The 21,107-nt window shown below is 41.2% G+C and overlaps 2 protein-coding genes and 1 long non-coding RNA gene across 4 annotated transcripts; 1 reads left to right on the forward strand and 2 right to left on the reverse strand.

Moving 5' to 3' along the window:
• Positions 1 to 6: 6 nt before the first annotated feature.
• Positions 7 to 16,646, reverse strand: LOC139548599 (gamma-sarcoglycan-like). 2 transcript variants are annotated; one of them, XM_071358385.1, is made up of 8 exons: positions 16,433 to 16,646; positions 12,806 to 13,003; positions 8,708 to 8,812; positions 7,793 to 7,880; positions 6,867 to 6,983; positions 5,714 to 5,786; positions 5,449 to 5,572; positions 7 to 2,623 (listed from the first exon to the last, which is right to left on the reverse strand). In XM_071358385.1, exons 2-8 carry the CDS (start codon positions 12,998 to 13,000, stop codon positions 2,456 to 2,458), a joined length of 870 nt encoding a protein of 289 aa, XP_071214486.1. In that variant the 5' UTR covers positions 13,001 to 13,003; positions 16,433 to 16,646; the 3' UTR covers positions 7 to 2,455. The 2 variants fall into 2 exon arrangements, with proteins under 2 accessions (XP_071214486.1, XP_071214485.1); XM_071358384.1 differs by having other exon boundaries at positions 12,806 to 13,000; positions 16,433 to 16,635.
• LOC139548603 (uncharacterized) lies at positions 8,710 to 9,510 on the forward strand. The gene is made up of 2 exons (XR_011669726.1): positions 8,710 to 8,961; positions 9,233 to 9,510. It is a non-coding gene; the product is annotated as an uncharacterized lncRNA (long non-coding RNA).
• A 2,039-nt stretch (positions 16,647 to 18,685) lies between the features above and the next one.
• LOC139548601 (small ribosomal subunit protein eS25-like) lies at positions 18,686 to 21,070 on the reverse strand. Its single transcript, XM_071358386.1, has 5 exons — positions 20,965 to 21,070; positions 20,168 to 20,263; positions 19,878 to 20,061; positions 18,934 to 19,095; positions 18,686 to 18,740 (listed from the first exon to the last, which is right to left on the reverse strand). Exons 1-4 carry the CDS (start codon positions 20,965 to 20,967, stop codon positions 18,938 to 18,940), a joined length of 441 nt encoding a protein of 146 aa, XP_071214487.1. The 5' UTR covers positions 20,968 to 21,070; the 3' UTR covers positions 18,686 to 18,740; positions 18,934 to 18,937.
• Positions 21,071 to 21,107: the final 37 nt, after the last annotated feature.

The raw sequence follows: 21,107 nt of genomic DNA on the forward strand, positions 1-21,107 counted from the left end.
ACATCATTTCAAACAATGATATACATTTTATTCTGTTAAAGACAGTAGCTTTTTACAAGAATAGCACATGTTTTATTCAAACATACAAAACCTGGCACACATGTTCCACAATTTATCAAAACATCCTCAACTTCACAATTTTTAATATTATAGAATATTATATTATATTTCATACCGTGCTGTATAAGTACAAGCAAACGCACATAAAACATGGTTTAACAGCGAACAGTAATGCATTAGAATCTATGTAAGAGTCAAAGTGGTGACAAGATAACTAACAAGCTAACATTTTTTCTAAAATCTAAATGTACAATAAATATTCCCTAAAGTAGTAGAACACACAGGCTACAGGGGCCTCATTTATCAAAGGTGTGTGCGCACAAAAAAATACTCTAAACCTTGCTTATGCCACTTTTTCCTGCAAAGGTTGGTATTTATCAATTGTGAACATGACAGGAAAGTGTGCATATCTCCACGCAAATCTCAAACCATGTGTGTGCACAACTTTTCGAAGGTTGATCAACTGTATTGCAACAAATAGGCTTATTGTTTGTTTGGGGAAAATGGGAGGTGTTTGATGCACAGGAATTATAATGATGGTAGGGAAATAAAAAGATTCAAATGTAGGCCTAATGATAAAACAGTTGCATTTGCCATTGGTAAGGAGATTGCATAGCAGCATGTCGTCTAATATTTATTTTACTTTTATTATATAGGCAGGATGTCTCCTTTTCTGACATAACTGATTTAAATTATTCCTGCTACGCAACAAATAGTAGACTACCATTTATCAATCGCTAATTAAATAGCCAAGCATGCTCGAAAGTAAATAGACCGGTAGCCTTGATAGTATGTGACAGTAGGCTATGGGAAGGCTACAGTATTGCAGTGCAATAGTATTAGGAGTGCGACATAGCCTACTTAATTTCAGAGCCTATACCAAGACCGAAGATAGAAACACAATGATGTATTGATAAACAAAATATAGAACATTTGAGAGAGTGTTGAAAATGCATGCTTGCTGTTCCTGTACACTTCCAGTCATTGCACTAGTTAGCAATGGCTCCAGAAAGTACCTTCAACTTCCTTCAAACTGCAGCAGAGACATACAAATGGTATCCATGAGTGCATCTGACTGGGTAAGTAGAAAAAGTTGCCAAAATGTCACACTATCCCTTTAATTTCCCATTATTACAAAGTTATTACTTATAATACTGATTAGTTTGACTGACTACACTCTAAACTCCAATATAAAAACATTTCACACAGTAAATGCATAAATGAAGAAAAAAAAAGTGGCAGCTGGTGAACTGTGAGATGAAATTAAGTACTTGGGAAAACAGTAACTTTTAAAATCTCGTGCAACAGGATCAGATGTATCAGATTGCTCAATGTTGCATAATGAATGTGTAACACAAACACAAAGGCATTCAACTGTACCTCTATTTTCTACTCTATTTCTTAGACAATAACTAGGTTGTATTTGTACTAACTATATTATACACTTAGTATACAAAACAATAAGAACACCTGCTCTTTTCATGACAAACTGACCAGGTGAATCCAGGTGAAAGCTATGACCTCTTATTGATGTCAAATCCACTTTAAATCAGTGTAGATGAAGGGGGGAGACAGGTTAAAGAATAATTATTTAAGCTTTGAGACAATTGAGATATGGATTGTGTATGTGTGCCATTCAGAGGGTCAATAGGCAAGACAACATAATTAAAAGTGCCTTTGAACGGGGTATGGTAGTAGGTGGCAAGCGCACCGGTTTGTTTCAAGAACTGCAACGCTGTGTTTTTCACACTCAACAGTTTCCTGTGTGTATCAAAAATATTAGGAAGGTGTTCCTAATGTTTGGTATACTCAGCTTATCTACAGACTAGATCATATAATGCTTTTCTGCTCATATGCACAACATATTAATACACTAAGGGCCGGTTTCCCAGCCCCAGATTAAGCCTACACTAAAAATCACTTTCAATGGGAGATTCTCCATTGTGGACAAGGCTTCATCTGGGTCCAGGAAACTGGGCCCACACAAAGTCCTATATTATTGCATCACAAAAAAACATATTGCATAGGATGTAATCTGTTAACCAGCTCCTCATTGCCCAGCCATAATACCATAATTATAAAATAAACAATCTCAACTCAGTGTAAACATAAGATGGTATCAACAACTATACTGCTTATTGTGGTATAAAGTTGTCATGTCACTGTTTCAGTTACATAGTAAAATAGTCTCAAATTTAACTTCCATCAATAAAATGCACCATGAAATAATTACTTAAGAGGATATGTCTTCAGTTTAACTGGTAGTTTTGTTCAGATATGAAAAGTTGTGGTTGTTTGTTTTGCCTTTTTGAGGATTCATATGAAAGTGTTTCAGAGTACCCAATATAAAGGCATTTTCATTCACCAGGGTATAATCTGATGCCAAAGACGCTTACTAGCACTCTTGGCTTTCACTGCACGTGGAGGTGACCCCGGCCTTGGACAGGAACAGCTTTCCGCTGGGACAAACACACACTTCGTAGAGTCCCTGAGCGTTTCCAGACACACCTCCTTGTCCCAGGGGGAGATTAGGCAGACGCACCGTCTCGGCATCCAGAATCACCTACACAGACAACACACAACAAAGGGCGGGATCAGACGCACCACTGCTGAAACACACATATACACGCCACTGCTGAAACACATACACGCCACTGCTGAAACACATACATACGCCACTGCTGAAACACATACATACACACGCCACTGCTGAAACACATACATATACACGCCACTGCTGAAACACATACACGCCACTGCTGAAACACATACACGCCACTGCTGAAACACATACATATACACGCCACTGCTGAAACACATACACGCCACTGCTGAAACACATACACGCCACTGCTGAAACACATACATACACACGCCACTGCTGAAACATATACATACACACGCCACTGCTGAAACACATACACACACACGCCACTGCTGAAACACATACACACTACTGCTGAAACACATACACGCCACTGCTGAAACACAAACTCAGCAAAAAAAGAAACGGCCCTTTTTCAGGATCCTGTCTTTCAAAGATAATTCGTAAAAATCCAAATAACTACACAGATCTTCATTGTAAAGGGTTTAAACACAGTTTCCCATGCTTGTTCAATGAACCATAAACAATTAATGAACATGCACCTGTGGAACGGTCTTTAAGACACTAACAGCTTACAGAGGGTAGGCAATTAAGGTCACAGTTATGAAAACTTAGGACACTAAAGAGGCCTTTCTACTGACTCTGAAAAACACCAAAAGAAAGATTCCCAGGGTTCCTGCTCATCCGCGTGAACGTGCCTTAGACATGCTGCAAGAAGGCATGAGGACTGCAGATGTGGCCAGGGAAATAAATTGCAATGTCCGTACTCTGAGACGCCTAAGACAGCGCTACAGGGAGACAGGACGGACAGCTGATCATCCTCGCAGTGGCAGACCACGTGTAACAACACCTGCACAGGATTGGTACATCCAAAAATCACACCTGCGGGACAGGTACAGGATGGCAACAACTGCCCAAGTTACACCAGGAAGGCACAATCCCTCCATCAGACTGTCTGCAATAGGCTGAGAGAGGCTGGACTGAGGGCTTGTAGGCCTGGTGAGGCAGATCCTCACCAGACATCACCGGCAACAACTTTGCCTATGGGTACAAACCCACCGTCGCTGGACCAGACAGGACTGGCAGAAAGTGCTCTTCACTGACGAGTTTGCGGTTTTGTCTCACCAGTGGTGATGGTCGGATTCGCGTTTATCGTCGAAGGAATGAGCGTTACACCAAGGCCTGTACTCTGGAGCGGGATCGATTTGGAGGTGGAGGGTCCGTCATGTTCTGGGGCGGTGTGTCACAGCATCATCGGACTGAGCTTGTTGTCATCTGGTACCCTTCCTGCAGGCTCATCCTGACATGACCCTCCAGCATGACAATGCCACCAGCCATAGTGCTCATTCTGTGCATGATTTCCTGCAAGACAGGAATGTCAGTGTTCTGCCATGGCCAGCGAAGAGCCCGAATCTCAATCCCATTGAGCACGTCTGGGACCTGTTGGATCGGAGGGTGAGGGCTAGGGACATTCCCCCCAGAAATGTCCGGGAACTTGCAGGTGCCTTGGTGGAAGAGTTGGGTAACATCTCACAGTAAGAACTGGCAAATCTGGTGCAGTCCATGAGGAGGAGATGCACTGCAGTACTTAATGCAGCTGGTGGCCGCACCAGATACTGACTGTTACTTTTGATTTTGACCACCCCTTTGTTCAGGGACACATTATTAAATTTCTGTTAGTCACATGTCTGTGGAACTTGTTCAGTTTATGTTTTAGTTGTTGAATCTTGTTATGTTCATACAAATATTTACACATTTTAAGTTTTCTGAAAATAAACACAGTGGGCAGTGAGAGCACATTTCTTTTTTTGCTGAGTTTACATATACACGCCACTGCTGAAAAACATACATATACAGTACCAGTCAAAGGTTTGGATACAGCTACTCATTTAAGGGTTTTTCTTTATTTGTACTATTTTCTACATTGTAGAATAATAGTGAAGACATCAAAACTATGAAATAACACATATGGAATCATGTAGTAACCCCCAAAAAGTGTTAAACAAATCAAAATATATTTTATATTTGAGATTCTTCAAATAGCCACCCTTTGCCTTGATGACAGATTTGCAAACTCTTGGAATTCTCTCAACCAGCTTCATGAGGTAGTCACCTGGAATGCATTTCAATTAACAGGTGTGCCTTGTTAAAAGTACATTTGTGGAATTTCTTTCCTTCTTAATGCGTTTGAGCCAATCAGTTGTGTTGTAACAAGGTAAGGGTGGTATACAGAAGATAGCCCTATCGAACATCTATGGAGAGACCTGAAAATAGCTGTACAGCAACGCTCCCCATCCAACCTGACAGAGCTTGAGAAGATCTGCAGAGAAGAATTGGAGAAACTCCCCAAATACAGGTGTTGCTAACATGTAGCGTCATACCCAAGAACACTCGAGGCTGTAATCGCTGCCTAAGGTGCTTCAACAAAGTACTGAGTAAAGGGTCTGAATACTTATGTAAATGTAATATTTTCTGTGGGGTTTTTTATTCTAAAAAACAGTTTTTGCTTTGTCATTATGGGGTATTGTGTGTAGATTGATGAGGGGAAAAACTATATTATCCATTTTAGAAAAAGGCTGTAACGTAACAAAATGTGGAAAAAGTCAAGGGGGTCTTAATACTTTCCGAATGCACTGTACATTTACATGCCACTAGGGGACAGCATCGCTGCTATTTATGGATATCAAGGCCAGTAAGTAAATGTACATGTCTCTGTCACATGTAGTGTAAAATATAAGTACAGTACTGCCAGTCAATAGCAAGTAAATCACACATTGCCTCACCAGTCCTTCACTGGAGTGCAATAGAAAGTCCATGTTAGATGCAGCCTCGATGTTCCCGGCCAGTGCTTTGACAAAGACTCCCTTTGGTGCATGCATGCTGAGAGAGCGGGTTGGAGACTCCAGCCTGGAACACACAGGAGAACATCAGTTTGATCAGTTCCACATATGACTGTGATAAAACAATCATTAACTGCTTGGAATTAAGAGTTCAAATTTCATATTGGCCTATTCCAAGATGTCAATGGTTATGGGATCCAGCATCTACCTCAAGTCTTTGAAGGGCTCAGCTTTGAGCAGGGGCGTCTCTACAGAGTGTTCAAACAGGGCACCTTCTAGACCTAAATAAAAACAAACACACAAGGTGCTCCTTATTAAGTTGATAGTTAATTACAATGAAACATCATTGGTGTTACCATAGGGATACAGGTTACATATAGTATTCTATTTCATTCTGCTATGTACTGTGAGTGGGTCTACAGGTCCTGACAGTCAATTGTTCCCCTAGGTGCTTGTCAACTGGTGTTAGTGAGAGGATGACATGTGCACTGGCTCAGAGTCACCTCCAACCACCAGACTTGAAGGAGAGAGAGAATGTTTGCTTTAATCACTGTGGTTGACAGCTCCATTGGCTAGCTAATTACATCTTTATTACCACCAGCCTTTGCCAATCGTATGTTACCATAGCATGCAAAGCTGCTCACCTGACATCACACTATAGAGTCTCACTAGGTCTGATAGTGATATTGTAACAGTATACACATCTTAAGCTTTGTTCTGTTTGTGGTTTTCTGGCCAAGGTTGTGTTAACTTTTGCTCAGTGTCTTGCTAAAGTGAAATGACCGTCACCGTTCAGCGGTACGTCAGGCTCCAGATGTCCGAGACATAATGAAGCTATCAAAGGACACTCTCTTCAGCTAATTACCCCACACAGCACGAGGGCACTGACCTCCCATCAATACTAAAACTGGACACAACAAAGAGATTTAGGCAAAATAGACAACTTGAGCATACAGTCTATAAACAATTGGGTGGACTCTGATATGTTTGACTTCCGTTCTTAGTTAATGTAGCTTCAATTTACATTATATTATAAATATACTTTAATTATAAACCAACAAATTAAAAAGCAGTGTTTCTGTCACCTTTCCTGTCATTTTTAGATGAATGAGCTTGACTTTCAATACCTTTTCAAGGACAACTTCGCAGAAAAAGTAATAAACTGCTCCAGTCCAGTAACTACTATGTCAAATGAAAATATATTACTTTGATATGTAAGAAAACACTCAGTGATTCAGTACATTGCTCTCATAAATTACAATAAAATGAATGAAAACCCTGTTTGTAGTTCATATCTGTAATGCTGTATACACATGTATGGGCTAAGTGGTGTGACACTGACAGTGCAGACATGATTGTACCTGTGACACGGAGCTTGTCTGTCCCAACAACCACCTCTTTGTCATCAGCAGAAAACAGCATCTTGGTGTTGGAGCTGATGACAAAGTTCTGTGCATTTCCCTGGGCCACATTTGGACCTAAAATGACACCAGGGAGAAATATTAGAGACCAGAAGCAGTCAAAGCTGTGGGACTGGGAGACATAGGCTTAGCATAATTGAGGTATCATATGCTGTATCACTAAAACATGTACATTTTGCACGCAGCTTTAAAATTTGGATGCATTTGTTCACTTTGTCACCTCTCTTTCATAAGAAATAAAGCCAGGGTGCCGGTAGGCCTACTGTCCAACTGTCTCCGGGCAGAAACAGGCCAGTGAGATATTTAATACACTTCAATACCATTTTCTATAAAAGAACAGAACAAGATGTTCTTTCCAAACGACTTACAGTATGTCTGAGGGGGAATAGACCAAATAACTGTTCTTTAAAACCCTTAAACTTCCTTCACAGAGGGTCACATAGATAGGTCAATGCCTTTTATGGCATAATGACCAAGAATACATAACAGTCTCGTGAAACACTGTAATTAGTTTAGTCGTTTGTTACCCCTCTAATTATGGCACACTCCTCTACGAACCCCACTGGCCAGCCATAAAAGGTGCGCAAATAATAGTCTCTGTAGGTCTGAGGCCCCTGGTGTAACAGATAGGCCATTCTGGTACTGATGATAGAAAGCTGGGCATGGGGTATTAATGGCAATCTGATGGAATATAAAAGGGGAGATGCGTTTTGTCATTGCTAATTTTGTATTACATACAATAGAGCTGCAGGACAAGTCCATGAATGAAATTGCTGAAGTGTCCATATATCAGTTGAATAGTGCAATTTATAAATATTGCTAGCATGCTGTATGTGTGTAGGTGTGTGTGTTTTCTGTCCACTTACCTACAGAGAGACTTCCTGTGACATCATTATTTTCATTGCGGGCATTGAGGGTGACGTTTTCAGACGAGTTCACCAAGAGAGAGGAGTCCTGGAAAAAAAATAACTCTTTGGTCATCAATAAGCATCCTGTGCATGTCAGATATCACTGGTCAGGACTTTAATTGAACATGGGGCACAACACAAAATGATGCATTGCCAATGAATGCTACAAAATGCATCGTTATGCTCACAGGTTCAAGTATCTGGTCTTCATTCATACCTTTCAGAAAGCACTACTGAGTTACAATAGGCTAAAGAGATGTAGCCTATTTGGGCAAGTCGTGAAAAGCAGGTTGTGTATAATGAACACTGAATCTAATTCAAAACTGTCGACTTCAGTGATGAAAGTGTCAGTCCATAAATGGTGAATACATTGCGTTTTTAATGAAGCTCAAAGACAGAGTGGGGGAAAACACAGCACAGTGAGGAAAAAACATAAACATGTAGACAACTGCTGCAAAGTGTTACCATCTGCTGCTCGATTGCACACCATTGACTGTTTTCCACCACAAATATCCAGGAGGTAAATAAGGAACTTGCTGCACTGTACATCCACAGGGACTGCCAAAACTTATTGAGTAAGACACATTTCCCAACTACGCAAGAGAACGATGTCAAAATACAGATCATCTGACTATACCTCAGGAAAGTTGTTTTGGTGTAATTGCCCAGTGTTTTTAACAGGAAGCGCTCCTAGATTCAACAAACAATCAACTTTGATTTCTATGGTTTCCTGACAATGAGTCAGAGCTTAGGAACCCAGACCACTTGTAATCAACACAACCCTATTGGACTGGGTATGAGTGTTTGAGGAGAAGGAGGAGCAGGAGGAGGAAGGAAGAGGAGAAGGAGGAGTGTAGGAGCCTGTTTGCTTACCTCTCTGGAGTGGATCTCTAGGGCGTAGAGAGGAAAGAGGAACTCTGACTCGCCGTCCTCAAGCCTCACTCCGTCCGATGTTACTTTTAGGTGTCCCATCCCTTCCTGCAATGACAAGCAGAAAGAATTAACTCAGCAAGGCATCAGAGAAAAGGCAGTCCACAGGGTCCTACAAGAAATTCACTCCGTAACCATGACCATACTGTGTCCCCAAGGATTTCTGTGACACCATGTGTTGTTTCTAACTCTGGATGGTGAGTGAATCTATTTTAGGTGCTGGTCTCTGCTGGGTATAGTGTTGGGAGTTAAACACACTGTAGTAAATATATGATTCATAGCACCCCAGGCAATAGTGACTTTGATAATGATCCAGTGTGAAAGAAAAGCAGAATCTCTGATTTCAATTCCACCTAATAACTACTTCTCTCAGGCTATATTCCAAAAGGACGGAGGAATCATGAAATGTGTATAAAACTAAGCTTACTGTGCTAGAGGGCAAATGTTGGTTTTTATTCATCCCACCAGGCAGCCATTGGATGCCAAGGATAAGAGACATGTGGCTATACCCTCCAGGACTGAGGGTAAACTCAAACTAAAGCAGCAGAGATCTATGTGTTTGCTCTGCCAATGCAGTCACTACATTCCCAGGGTGTGTTGTGTTGTGATGTTTCAGTTACTCCTAAGCCCTACTTATACCTGGTGCTAACATGAGTCCTTTGTCCTGATCTTGTCTAAATTCTAATTGTGCCTTCATTTCCAGAAATGTGTCTACACATGGTATTAAAATGTGTCTGCTATCTGTCCACTGTGTCTGCATTGTGACCTGATTTCCTGGTCTCTTCCTTTATATAAACGATTTCACAGCTAAATAGTATGTATTTATTGTAAGACACATATTGATGTAATAAGTTAATGGTTACACCTGTCAAAGATTTTAGAGGGCGGAATAATTATGATTTAAATGGTTTCTCTGTCCAGATCTGTCTACACTTGTAAGATATCCAGACACAATGCGTTTTCTGACTACTTCCGAAGGGTTGCAGGATGATCTGATCACAATCAGATCACAATTGTGTCTTTTGATTGTCTACACCTGTCTAAAAATGTGGGCACAATAAGAATGTGGACAAAATCAAGACAAAGGACGTAAGTTAGAAGCAGGTATAAATGGGGCTTCTATCACTTTTTAAACATTACTTAAATTGTAAATCAATGCAAAATTAATCAAAACATTTTTGCCTAATACATTATCACATCATATTGGCTATATGCTTGGCCTGCCAATATTGTTCATCTCAGACCATATTATATTTCAAAACTCGAGCTTTCATAACAAAATAGATTAGTTGTTGTATCACTTGAGGCACAGCTGAGCATAAATTGAAATAAGTAGCTTTTTATTTTACTGAACTGGATGGTCAGTCTCAGCGGAGGGAAGGAGAGAGCAACAGAGGATCCGCCTCTCACGGTCCCTGCTCTCTTCTTTCCTCCAGTTGAGTGACCAGAGAGGGTACACCTCCTCCCATTGATGTCGAAACTCGAGTCGCACCGCATTATTTCTGCCTCATTGACAAATTCATGTTGTTCCCATGACCAGAGAATGTGAAATATTCCTCGATATTAATATAGACAGAAGGAGCTGCTAGTAATAAAAACGCTGGCCAATTGATACACTTCGCTACTAAGAGCCAGTTTGATCAGAAATTAGGTCGGGGCGCCGTATGGATGGTGTGACGCAATTGCAGAGCCTCCAGAGGAATGCAGAGGCCAAATTGAGCTCTGTACGGAATCGTCGTGCGCCTCCGACATTTTTTAACACTGCAGAGGGCTCAGTCAAATATACTTATAACTAAATCAAGATAGACCACAGCCTGTCGTTTCAAACGGGAACAAATGAGTCATAGTGGGCAGAACAAGCAAGGAGGGGATAGAGCCAAGCACGGGCTAGAGAGATACTATTGGCGAGTTTTAGCATGCATGCGCATATTTCCGTTAGGGAACGCCTACTCTGTGAAGTGCGCGTGTGCAATAACTCAATTTGCGTTTGCACTCCTTCTAAACAATAAAAAATAAATAAATGTTGGCGACGGGGAAAGTCTTCAAAACGTAGTTCACTCTGTTCGTTACAGATTCTAGTTTTAGGAACAGAAAACTGTATTGATATCAAATGTTTAATCGATGGGAAAATGTGTAGAATGTCGGCCAAAATCCATCTCGTTCCATCTTCTCCCACTACCGCCCCTGGGCTTCCTCTCACTACCATATTTGGTAGTGAGTAGAAACGCCAAACGGATGCGTTACATTTATACTTCTAGTGAAATATATGTCTCATTGTTCTATATGTGGCTCAGAAGCTCCTCATTGATATGATTGGTTGACAGTAGGTGGGGCGGGAGGTCCTGTTAAACACAAACTCACTTCCTTGACAACAGCACCGCGAAGCGCAAAACGCATGTTTGCTCTGACTTCTGCAGAGGCCGTATTACCGTAAATGCCATACAGCCAATGCAGGCGTCAGATTGAGTTTGCGGTGCCTTTTAGTCATTGCAGCTGCCGTGCGAGATGGAAGTAAGGAGAAGAATCTCACTTATAAAAACAGCAGCTCTTTGCTGTATTCTTTGACAGTTTCTCCCTGGTAATGGTTTTAAAAGTTATGAAATCTCAAGTAACTGAACTCTATACTACTCTGTAATTGGTCATCTCTGTATAGCCGTCGCAAGATCCACTTGTTGATGCTTATTTATTTAGGCCTCATTCCCCCTATCTAATATACATAATGCAGCCCTCATCCTCCACATACAACACTCTGCCAGTCACATTCTGTTAAAGGTCACCAAAGCACACACATCCCTCGGTCGCTCGTCTTTTAAGTTCGCTGCAGTTAGCGACTGGAACGAGCTGCAAAAAACACTCAAACTGGACCGTTTTATCTCCATCTCTTCATTCAAAGACTCAATCATGGACACTCTTACTGGCAGTTGTGGCTGCTTCGCGTGGTATTGTTGTCTCTACCTTCTTGCCCTTTGTGCTGTTGTCTGTGCCCAATAATATTTGTACCATGTTTTGTGCTGCTGCCATGTTATTGTCATGTGTTGCTGTTGTCGGTCTGTTGTAGGTCTCTCTTTATGTAGTGTTGTCTCTCTTGTCGTGATGTGTGTTTTGTCCTATTTTATATTTATGTTTTAATCCCTGCCCTGTCCCCGCAGGAGGCCGTCATTGTAAATAAGAATTTGTTCTTAAACTGACTTGCCTAGTTAAATAATAATATCAAACTCTGTGGGTCGTGGAACCTATAGGCACGGTGATTCGAGCTATCTGATTGGCTATCCTTGTCAGCCTGGTAGGCGGAGTTTGTCACTACAGACAAATGAAAAGGTTAAAAATGGGAACACGCTGCGTACCCAGCGCGCAGAGCTTCTAAATCAAATGCACCTTCCGCCAAAAAACGCAGTCGAATGAAAAAATAAATAAAGAAGCGGAAAAGCCTTTATCGTTGGCTTTTCTACAGAAATGTTTGGTGATCGACCAGTCGATCGCGATGGACCGGTTGGTGACCACTGTTCTAGAGCATCTTCATAAATCCACATTTGCATCTGGAGGGATGTTTCTTTGTCTCATTAACAAACATTTCTAATTTTTAATTGATTCAGGAAAAATATTATATGGCGTTTTGTCCATACAACCACCCCAAAATATAGCTTCCTGACATCCAGGACCTCAATATCAGGAGGTGTCAGAGGAAGGCCCTAAAAATTGTCAAAGACTCCAGCCACCCTAGTCAAAGACTGTTCTCACAGCAAGTGGTACGGGAGCGCCAAGTCTAGGTCCAAGAAGCTTCTAAACAGCTTCTACCCCCAAGCCATAAGACTCCTGAACAGCTAATCAAATGGCTACCCAGACTATTTGCACTGCCCCCCAGGTTTTATTTTCTTAAAACTGCATTGTGGGTTAAGGGCTTGTAAGTAAGCATTTCACTGTAAGGTAGAATTTGATTTGATTTTAAATCTGTCTGTAGTCTATAGTAAAGGTCAGGTAACGTGTTATTAATGAGCTAGAGCTAAGTGGTCTTTGGAGAGCCATGTCAGTGACCCAACATACCGTGTTAAACCACATGACCCGGAGGATCCATATGGTAAGGGCAAAGTTCACAGTGAGGATGATAATGAGCAGCAAGACAAACAAGTAGAGGCAGCGCTTCCTCCAACCGTAGATCCCGATCTTATAAATTGAGTCAGGGACCGGGGCAGGGACACTGCTGTCCTGGGTGGTGTTGACATACTGCTCCCTCACCATCTGCTGGGGAAAACACATGGACAAGAAAAGAGGCAGTTTAGATCAATGGACATGTCTGACTGACTATACATTACCCTGAAGTGGCAGTTATTTATAATCATCATCATCATGCATCACCAGTGGACTTGCTTAGTTAAATGAAGGTTGAATAAAACAAAATCTATTGGAAATTGCCTCATATTATTAGCAACCATGTACAGTACAATGCCTGTTCTTATGACTCTAAACACCTCCGTCACTAATGATCAGCTGGATATCTGGCCAGAACACATGGAAAACTTGAATATATTTCTGACATCTCAAAGATGGCAAGAGAGAGAACTCCTCATTCCATTGGCTTTAGTTTTAAGTCCAGACCATATACTGTAGAACTGAACAGAGCGTGATTCTTGGGTTCTATCGGAATGCACACTCATATAAATCAACAGTACCAGAGATATAAATGGCAAAGGCTTTGCTGCTTCTTCATATTTTTGTCATACAAGAGCAAAATGATCTCAATTATTGACCAGTTAGAGCTAACTTTTTTTTTTTCAAGCATTCTACTCTTCTGTAAAGGGTGGATCGATGATATGAAACAGAGACATGAAAAGCCCAGTAATATTTCTAAAGAATGCGCTGAGAATATAGTCTGAGGGCTGAGCACAAAGCCATAGCTTTTTTGCCCTACAGGAATGGAGCCAGGGCTGGTGTCACATTTAATTGATTAATCAACGTTTATACTTTCATTCAAGTCAATGCCTGAAGAAAATTAATTGAGTTGTAGGCAGTAGCTAAAAAAATGCCTTTCACGAACAATGACAATGAAACAAGCCCTTTCACCAAATAATCTCCACCCTGAATCCTAGAATCATGTTTAACACTGCGTGAATAAAGTATATACAGACACCATGATTAAATGTGACTGATAAAGGTGATACAAATGAATTAATCTGTTCATTTAATTTCATCTCTGTCAGCACCAGTGGAGGACAGCTCATAGTAATGGCTGGAATGGAATAGATGTATTCCATCTACTCCATTCCAGCCATTACTATGAGTCATCCTCCCCTCACCAGCCTCCACTGGTCGACACCAATACTGCAAATTATTTCACACAACATAGTTTCTGTATCATCCCAGTTTCCCCAAGATCTGCTGTTTACTTCATACTGACATTAGCTTGTTGACAAAAACGAAACAAATGGTAAACTGACTGTCTAGTTGATTTGTTTCATGCCAGTGTGTAATGGAGACATAGCAGCTTGGGTGATTTACATATGGACAGATGCTCCGCCTCATTGGAGGAGTAAACATGGTCTCCACCATGTTTAAGGAGCAACTTTTCATTGTGATCTATAATTCTTTCCTGACATGAACAGATGCTAAGCTAGTACAGCACCTCAGTGTAATTTGGCTGGCTCCCAACCAATAATAATAAGGTTAGGCCTACCTGGAGAGGCTGGGGAAGTTAACTGGCAATGTGTGGCACTATTATAGCTTTGTTTTTATTATAACTCCTAATTTCTGTTTGTTAAGACAATTTTTTTACTGAATACCACCATGTTGCTCCCTCAGCGGTATATCTTAGTGACTAAATCAAAGGTAGATGGATTAATAGTATACATGCTCCCTACTTGGGTCCGTTCCCTAGGAAGAGATGTTTCAGAGAAGATGATAAACGCCTAGTCATTGCATATACAAACAGCTTGTTTCCTGCTGTTACCATAAAAATGCAAACTTGCAAAGGCAGCAAGTGTGTTGGAATAAAGGATAGAGAGTATCTCTCACCACCAGGTCCCACCTCTCCTCAGGACCTGTCACACTGTATCCACAGACTAGCAGTGATAAATAACCCTTATTCACACAAATGATGTAGCAGAAAAAACTAACCCAAGGAAATGTGGAGGTAATCTTTGTTGTGTGGTATGCTTTTTTTTATATACCAATGCTCATTTGTATTGTTAATTGGACTGAGTCATCAGAATAAATCATAATGACAAATTGGATTGCAACAGTTCCCAAAATTGGTTTCCTCTTGACCCATCTTATAGTGAATACAAACTATAACTAACTGAAAAGAACCATCCACACAGGGCTTATACCCTTTCTTTATAAAATGGTACCATAGAATATAAATTAGAGATGCCCATACAGTGTGTTAGCAGTATGAATTTAAGAAAGTGCATATATGTGCAAAAAAAATTACACTGTAATAATACTGTGTGGAGTGCCAAAATTAATAATAAAGGTTGAATAACTGAAATGTTAATTGAGGTGTTAATGAATCTTCTTTCCCTAATTAATTTAAAGAGAAGCATTAGGAAGAGAGCTACTGCTAAAACAACAGTGTGGGAGCAGCCTGGTGGCAGAATTTCTTAAGGTTTTCAGGCTCCAGTTTCAGCGTGCCAGCCCAGCCACAGACCAATCTTACCATAGCAACCCAAATAAACATTCCTTAAACAACCTCACCACTGGACTGCAATGGAAAGAATCCTCCTCAGCTAATGTGCTTTAGGAAACAAAATGCTAGTCATGTCACTTTCACAGAACAGAAGCCTAGTAGTTGAACACAATTCTTTATGAGGCCTGATCACATGAAAAGGCTTTTAAAACTAATTTAAAAAGCCCAATAAGACTTCACTGTTCTCCTATTATGAAGAGTATTGAGTTCACCTTATAGACTTTTAACATTGCTTTTTATCTTGGGGCCCTTGTCCATTAACCTCAAACCAGTGATGCTACGATTACTGCCATGTTCTGTCACCTCACTTTGACCTGCTCAGGTGCCAGCAGAACTTCCAAAGCCCCATAGTGAGTTAGCTGGAGGATATTCACATAACGACTGCTGGGGGAAAAAACAATACTCAGGAGCTCAAATGTGAGCTGTCGGAAAGAAGGCGATCGAAGGCCAAGCCCTTTCAGTTCTCTGCTAAGTGTTTTGTCTCTGTCTAAGCTGCTGTGTCCATGTCTCACATCTGCTGTAATGCTTCCACTTCTAAAAATAGGGCATAGCATTGGGTTCTAAATTTTAAAAGAGCCACAGGACATAACATGAGCAAAACTAATCAACAGAATGATATGATACAGTAACAAGGGAAATTAACTTAAATTGTAACTGAAGTACACTGTCAACTTTTTTCTGTCTTCGAATATTCTTGACCATGTATGGTCAAATTATTACCAGCACATGAAACAATAGTTCTGGGACAATAAATCCACTTACATTTAAATTCAAGAGTTTTTCTTTCTGTAAAAATCACACATCTAAAATAAAAAAGTGAAAATAAGCAAAACAATAAGGACACCAATGTCACCACCAGACAATCACAAGACAGGTCAAAGTTTAGACTGTGAAGACTTGAGTTTAAACACTAGAGTATTCAAAAGCTGCAGATATTCACAGAGCACTGACTAGTACAGTAGCAATGACAATGAGAGCATGTTGCCTACCTTTGTGTGCTGAGACAACGAGCTTCCTCTCCGGTAGCAAACAGAGCTCTTCTGAAGCAGCAGTAAAAGGGGTAGCAGCAGTGGATCCCTTGCCTCGGATGTCTGTCAGGCGTTCAACAGCTGCGTGCCATAAATCTAGCCATGGAACTGCCCCAACTAATCACCATGAGACGGCGCTCCCACTTCCTGCATATCAAATGTGCCTCTCTCTCTACCTTGGGCTTCCCTTCTTATTTTGATTACCCTCTCAAATCATCTCTGCGAGCAGCCAACGCTCATTGATACAGCAGGGTATCTGTGACTCTGGGAAATACTTTCAAAAGTGTCGAGGTGGGAAATCAGTTGTCTGGAATCTGATGTGCCCTTAGCCTCCATGAATACCAGTGTGTCACTTGCAAAGCATGAGCTTGAGTCTAATTTAAGAAGCTTCAGTTATAGCTTTCACTTGGGAGTTTGGCAGTGGTCTTCTTGACAGCTTCAGTATGACAGGTAGACCTGGTCGATCTTGTGGAGGGCTGTCAGTAACAGAAGAGACAGACAGGCTACAACTAGGAGCATGTATTAAATACTTACGCTAAAACATTTTAGTTCTATTCTACTATTTACATTATGTTCCACAGGAGATTGGTGGCACCTTAATTGGGGAGGAAGGGCTTGTGGATGGAGTTAAATAAGTGGAATGGTATCAAATACACGAAACACACGTTTATTTGGATGATATATACAATGTGTATCCCATACATATGACTAATACATTTGTATTAATAGATAGTGGCGTTACTGTAGCAGAAGTTGAAATGGAAGCAGTGTGGGGAGTTTGTTATGCAGAGCTTTGTATCATTTCACTCAACCTTGATTCATACTATTATATGAAGACATGGCAAATTGCTACCAGCAGAGATGGAACAGTAACAAAATATAAACAGCTTAGTGCATATGCTAATCTGTTTCTTGGTCAAATATTTACTTTAAATACATTTCTTGGTCATTTGACAAAAAGTTAAACAATTACACGTGACTATTAAATGTGACATTTAACCGCTGTAGCATACAGTTATCCATATAAATCAATAAGTAATGGGAGAAAAATTAAGGAAACCAAAAGTTGTTTTGCTCTCATAGGCGTGATGCCAGAGGACCCGATGGTGGCAGATGAGGGTGAGAATCAGTCAGTGTTCCGTGGACTGTTTTCTTTCTTCCATCGCCGCTCAAGGTAGTGCTGTGCAATGACGAGCGGCAGCATCCATCAGTAAGCTACCCTGCGTCTCACCCACCCCGAGCTCAAGCCCCTAAACTGAAGCAGAGAAGTTCATTTATTTCATGACATTTGTCAATAAATAACTCACTCTTCAGTTGCCTGTAGCAGCTCTTTACATGCATCCACTGCTGACTCCAACACGGATGAAAGCAGAAACACATTGGTCTCTCGTTATCCGGGATCTTTGGGACCCCCCCCAACATGGAAGTTTAAGTTAAAAGGTTACAGTAGGGGTTATGGTTACGTTCCAACCCTACCAGAAATGCATCGAAACAATCCACCTTATTTGGAATACAGGAACCCGGAGGTCCTACTGAATTTAATGGGTGACAAAATTAACAAATACAGCTCAAGTGAAAGCACAAATGTAGGGTTGGCCGAGTTCCATTATAAAGGAAGCATTGATACTAATTGAACACAACACACTAAGTGAGGTGTAAACATCCTCGGCAGCGTGCCTCCAAGGGGACGCCTCAGCCCACTCGTCTTCTGTCCCAAAGCACCATTTTGATAGTGTAATACCGCCACAACACTTCACACCACTTAGTTTTATGTTACACGCCACAGCACTGTCCTCTCCCACCGGAATTACACTTTCAAACTTATTTGATGCAAGGGCAAGACTGAAAAACCACCAACAGTCAATGGCAGGTCTGAGGCCCTGGACTTGATTTGGCAACGATGTTCACAGTGAAGTTGAAGTGAGTTGGAAGTGTTTTCATGCAGAGGAAACATTGTATGTAATATTGTAACCCCAATTTGTTCAAAGTCTAGGTTTGCACCTTGTGGATATTGCTAGATCAATTGCTGTGTACATTAGAATATATCAAATAAGAGTTGTCATTCTGAAACTAGATTCACAGATCTCCAGCCAAATGCAATTGAGTGTCAACTCATTCAAGCTAAATGATCTGGAGCTAAAAGGTCCTTCAACACTAAGAGTACACAGACATCAGGGAGAATATCACAAGGAATACAAAAAAACGAAATGCAAATCTCTTTTAAGAATTTTATTCGCCTTACATCACATCTGAACACAGGAATCACAACCTGAAAAAAACAAGATGATTTTAGATGGTATTTATAGCCGTAGTCCTCCAACCTGCCTGTTAACATGTGTGTAACATATTTAACGCCAACACATTAAAATCAGATAATACCAGCAACAGTGAATTGCAGTGAGGAATATTCAGTTTGTCGCAATAAAATGTAGGCCAGTTCCATCAGGACTATCATAACATACCAGTTTATGCTTTCTCTTCCTTCTCTGCCTTTGATGCCTTAGCTGCCTTCTCAGGCTTCTCAGGCTTGTCTGGAACCACAACACCACCCTCCTCCTCGGGACCCTTGGTGTTACGTGTGTAGATCACCTGCGATCTGTGTTTTGACACCAACTTGATCATGCCTAGAGGGGTTGCAGAATGGAACGTGCCATTTATTTTGTACAGATATTGAAATACTATGGTCCCACATTACCAACTCACCCAGAAAAGTCAGACCCACTCACTGCCCTGACAAGTTAGGACAATATACACAACACTTGATGCTGAAAGAGCAGACATCAAGTTACAGTGCCAGTCTTAGTAGTCACTGATCAGAGCCAATATTGACCAAAACGACAGTATTTTCCCCCCCTGAAGGAAGACTATACTGCCGACAGGTGTTAGAAGTGACATTGAAGGGAACAGGACTTACGAACATTACAAAACATGTTAATTTTGTAGTAAGAGTTCTAATTCTGAAATATTTAGTGTTTCATTTGGAAGGCAAGTGAGAGGAGCACTAAACATCGGTATATGTAAGTGGGGCTTAACAGGCTTTGTAAAAGTATCTGTACCAGTTGGCTCTGCGGCAGACCCACAAGAGTCAGTGCCTTGTTGAGTCAAACTGGGGTTCACTGTAGCAAAGCTCAAAATTGAACCAGATCATTGTCCTCAGACTACTGACACAGAGTGTAGCATGCAAAAAAAAAAAAACTATTGTAGATAAACATGACAGTAGTGTACCAGCAGTCCATGCAAAAGAGTGTATATGCCTATTCTGACAAACATGTACCATCCGCACTTTGATGTTAGGGCCCTGCCTTACATAAAGTCAGATGTGGCTACCCGACTAGTTCTTAATTTAAGCAAATTCACTACAAGTAAACACTGTGGTTGAGAATCAAGAGCAGGGGTCAGGGTTTACCTTTGCTGAGCAGTTCCTGGAGGGCAGCCCTGGCCAGAGACCCTCTGATCTTTAGCCTCTCGGACACAACTGCTGGTGTGATGAGCTTGTAGTTGGGCACTTCCTTGTTCAACTTTTCATAGGTGGCCTTGTCGAAGAGGACCAGGTTGTTGAGCTTATCCCTCACCTTTCCCTTGGACCACTTCTGCTCAGGGGAAATGGGAGAGGTTGCTCACTCCTGACAGTGCAACCATTTTATGACACCAAAGGAATAAACCCCCAAGAATAGATCAATGGATATCAGGACATACCTTCTTCTTGGCTTTGCCTCCGGATTTGTTGGCTGGGTCCTTGTCCTTTTTGGACTTCCCGGAATCCTTCCCCTTGCCCTTGGCGTCTTTAGGAGGCTGGAATAAGCCACATCACAGTACCATTATCTTACTTATGCGGAATGAACCACCACACATTCCCTAAAACTAGCAAACTTCTGCTGGTAATTTGTAAGTGCACTATAACTTAGAAGACAACGTCAGTTGGTTTGCTAATTCAGATAGCCACTAACGTTAGCCCATCAATTGGAATTGAACCAAATAGGATGTACGCCTGTGCATATTTTAGTAGTGTCTGTAAATCTAGTTAGACCTAAATTAACTAGCGACGGCCTAGTCACAGGCTAACAACTAGCCAGCTAATCAACAATTGACTCCAGTCTAGACTCCAGCCAACCGTGGTCTGCAGAGAACTAGCGGGCAGTTTGCATATTCGGATCAATTGATACATGTGTGGGAAAGGTCAGACTATGAGATATCAACACATTGGGGCATGATAAGACAACTGATTGTCTGCAACATAAACCGGTGGTTGGCTGATCACGCAGTGCACCATCAGCCGCAGGTCAGCTAACGTAGCCAAGCCAGCTACCGTTAGCTAGAAAGCATGTCCAACTAGGAATCGTAAAGTGAGCTATTCCATCCATAATCACAGTCAGAACGCTGCGGACAAATAATATTTTCCACCTACCCATCCCGATCTATCCAGACTGAACTTTTTCGAGTCAAATATTTTGTTCGCCCTCGAATTTAAAGAAAAATTACGCTAATACTCTTACCATGATGTCCCACCGTTAAGATGTCGGAGTGAAAGGAAGTTCAACCCGTGCACGAGCCCCTAAGAGAACCCGTACATGTGGATGTGGAAGTATGGTTCTGGGTAATGTAGTTTATTTTTGCTATACTGTTTCTATAGATTGGT

The sequence above is a fragment of the Salvelinus alpinus genome, chromosome 21 (genome assembly GCF_045679555.1).
Source record: "Salvelinus alpinus chromosome 21, SLU_Salpinus.1, whole genome shotgun sequence".
Lineage (NCBI taxonomy): Eukaryota > Metazoa > Chordata > Actinopteri > Salmoniformes > Salmonidae > Salvelinus > Salvelinus alpinus.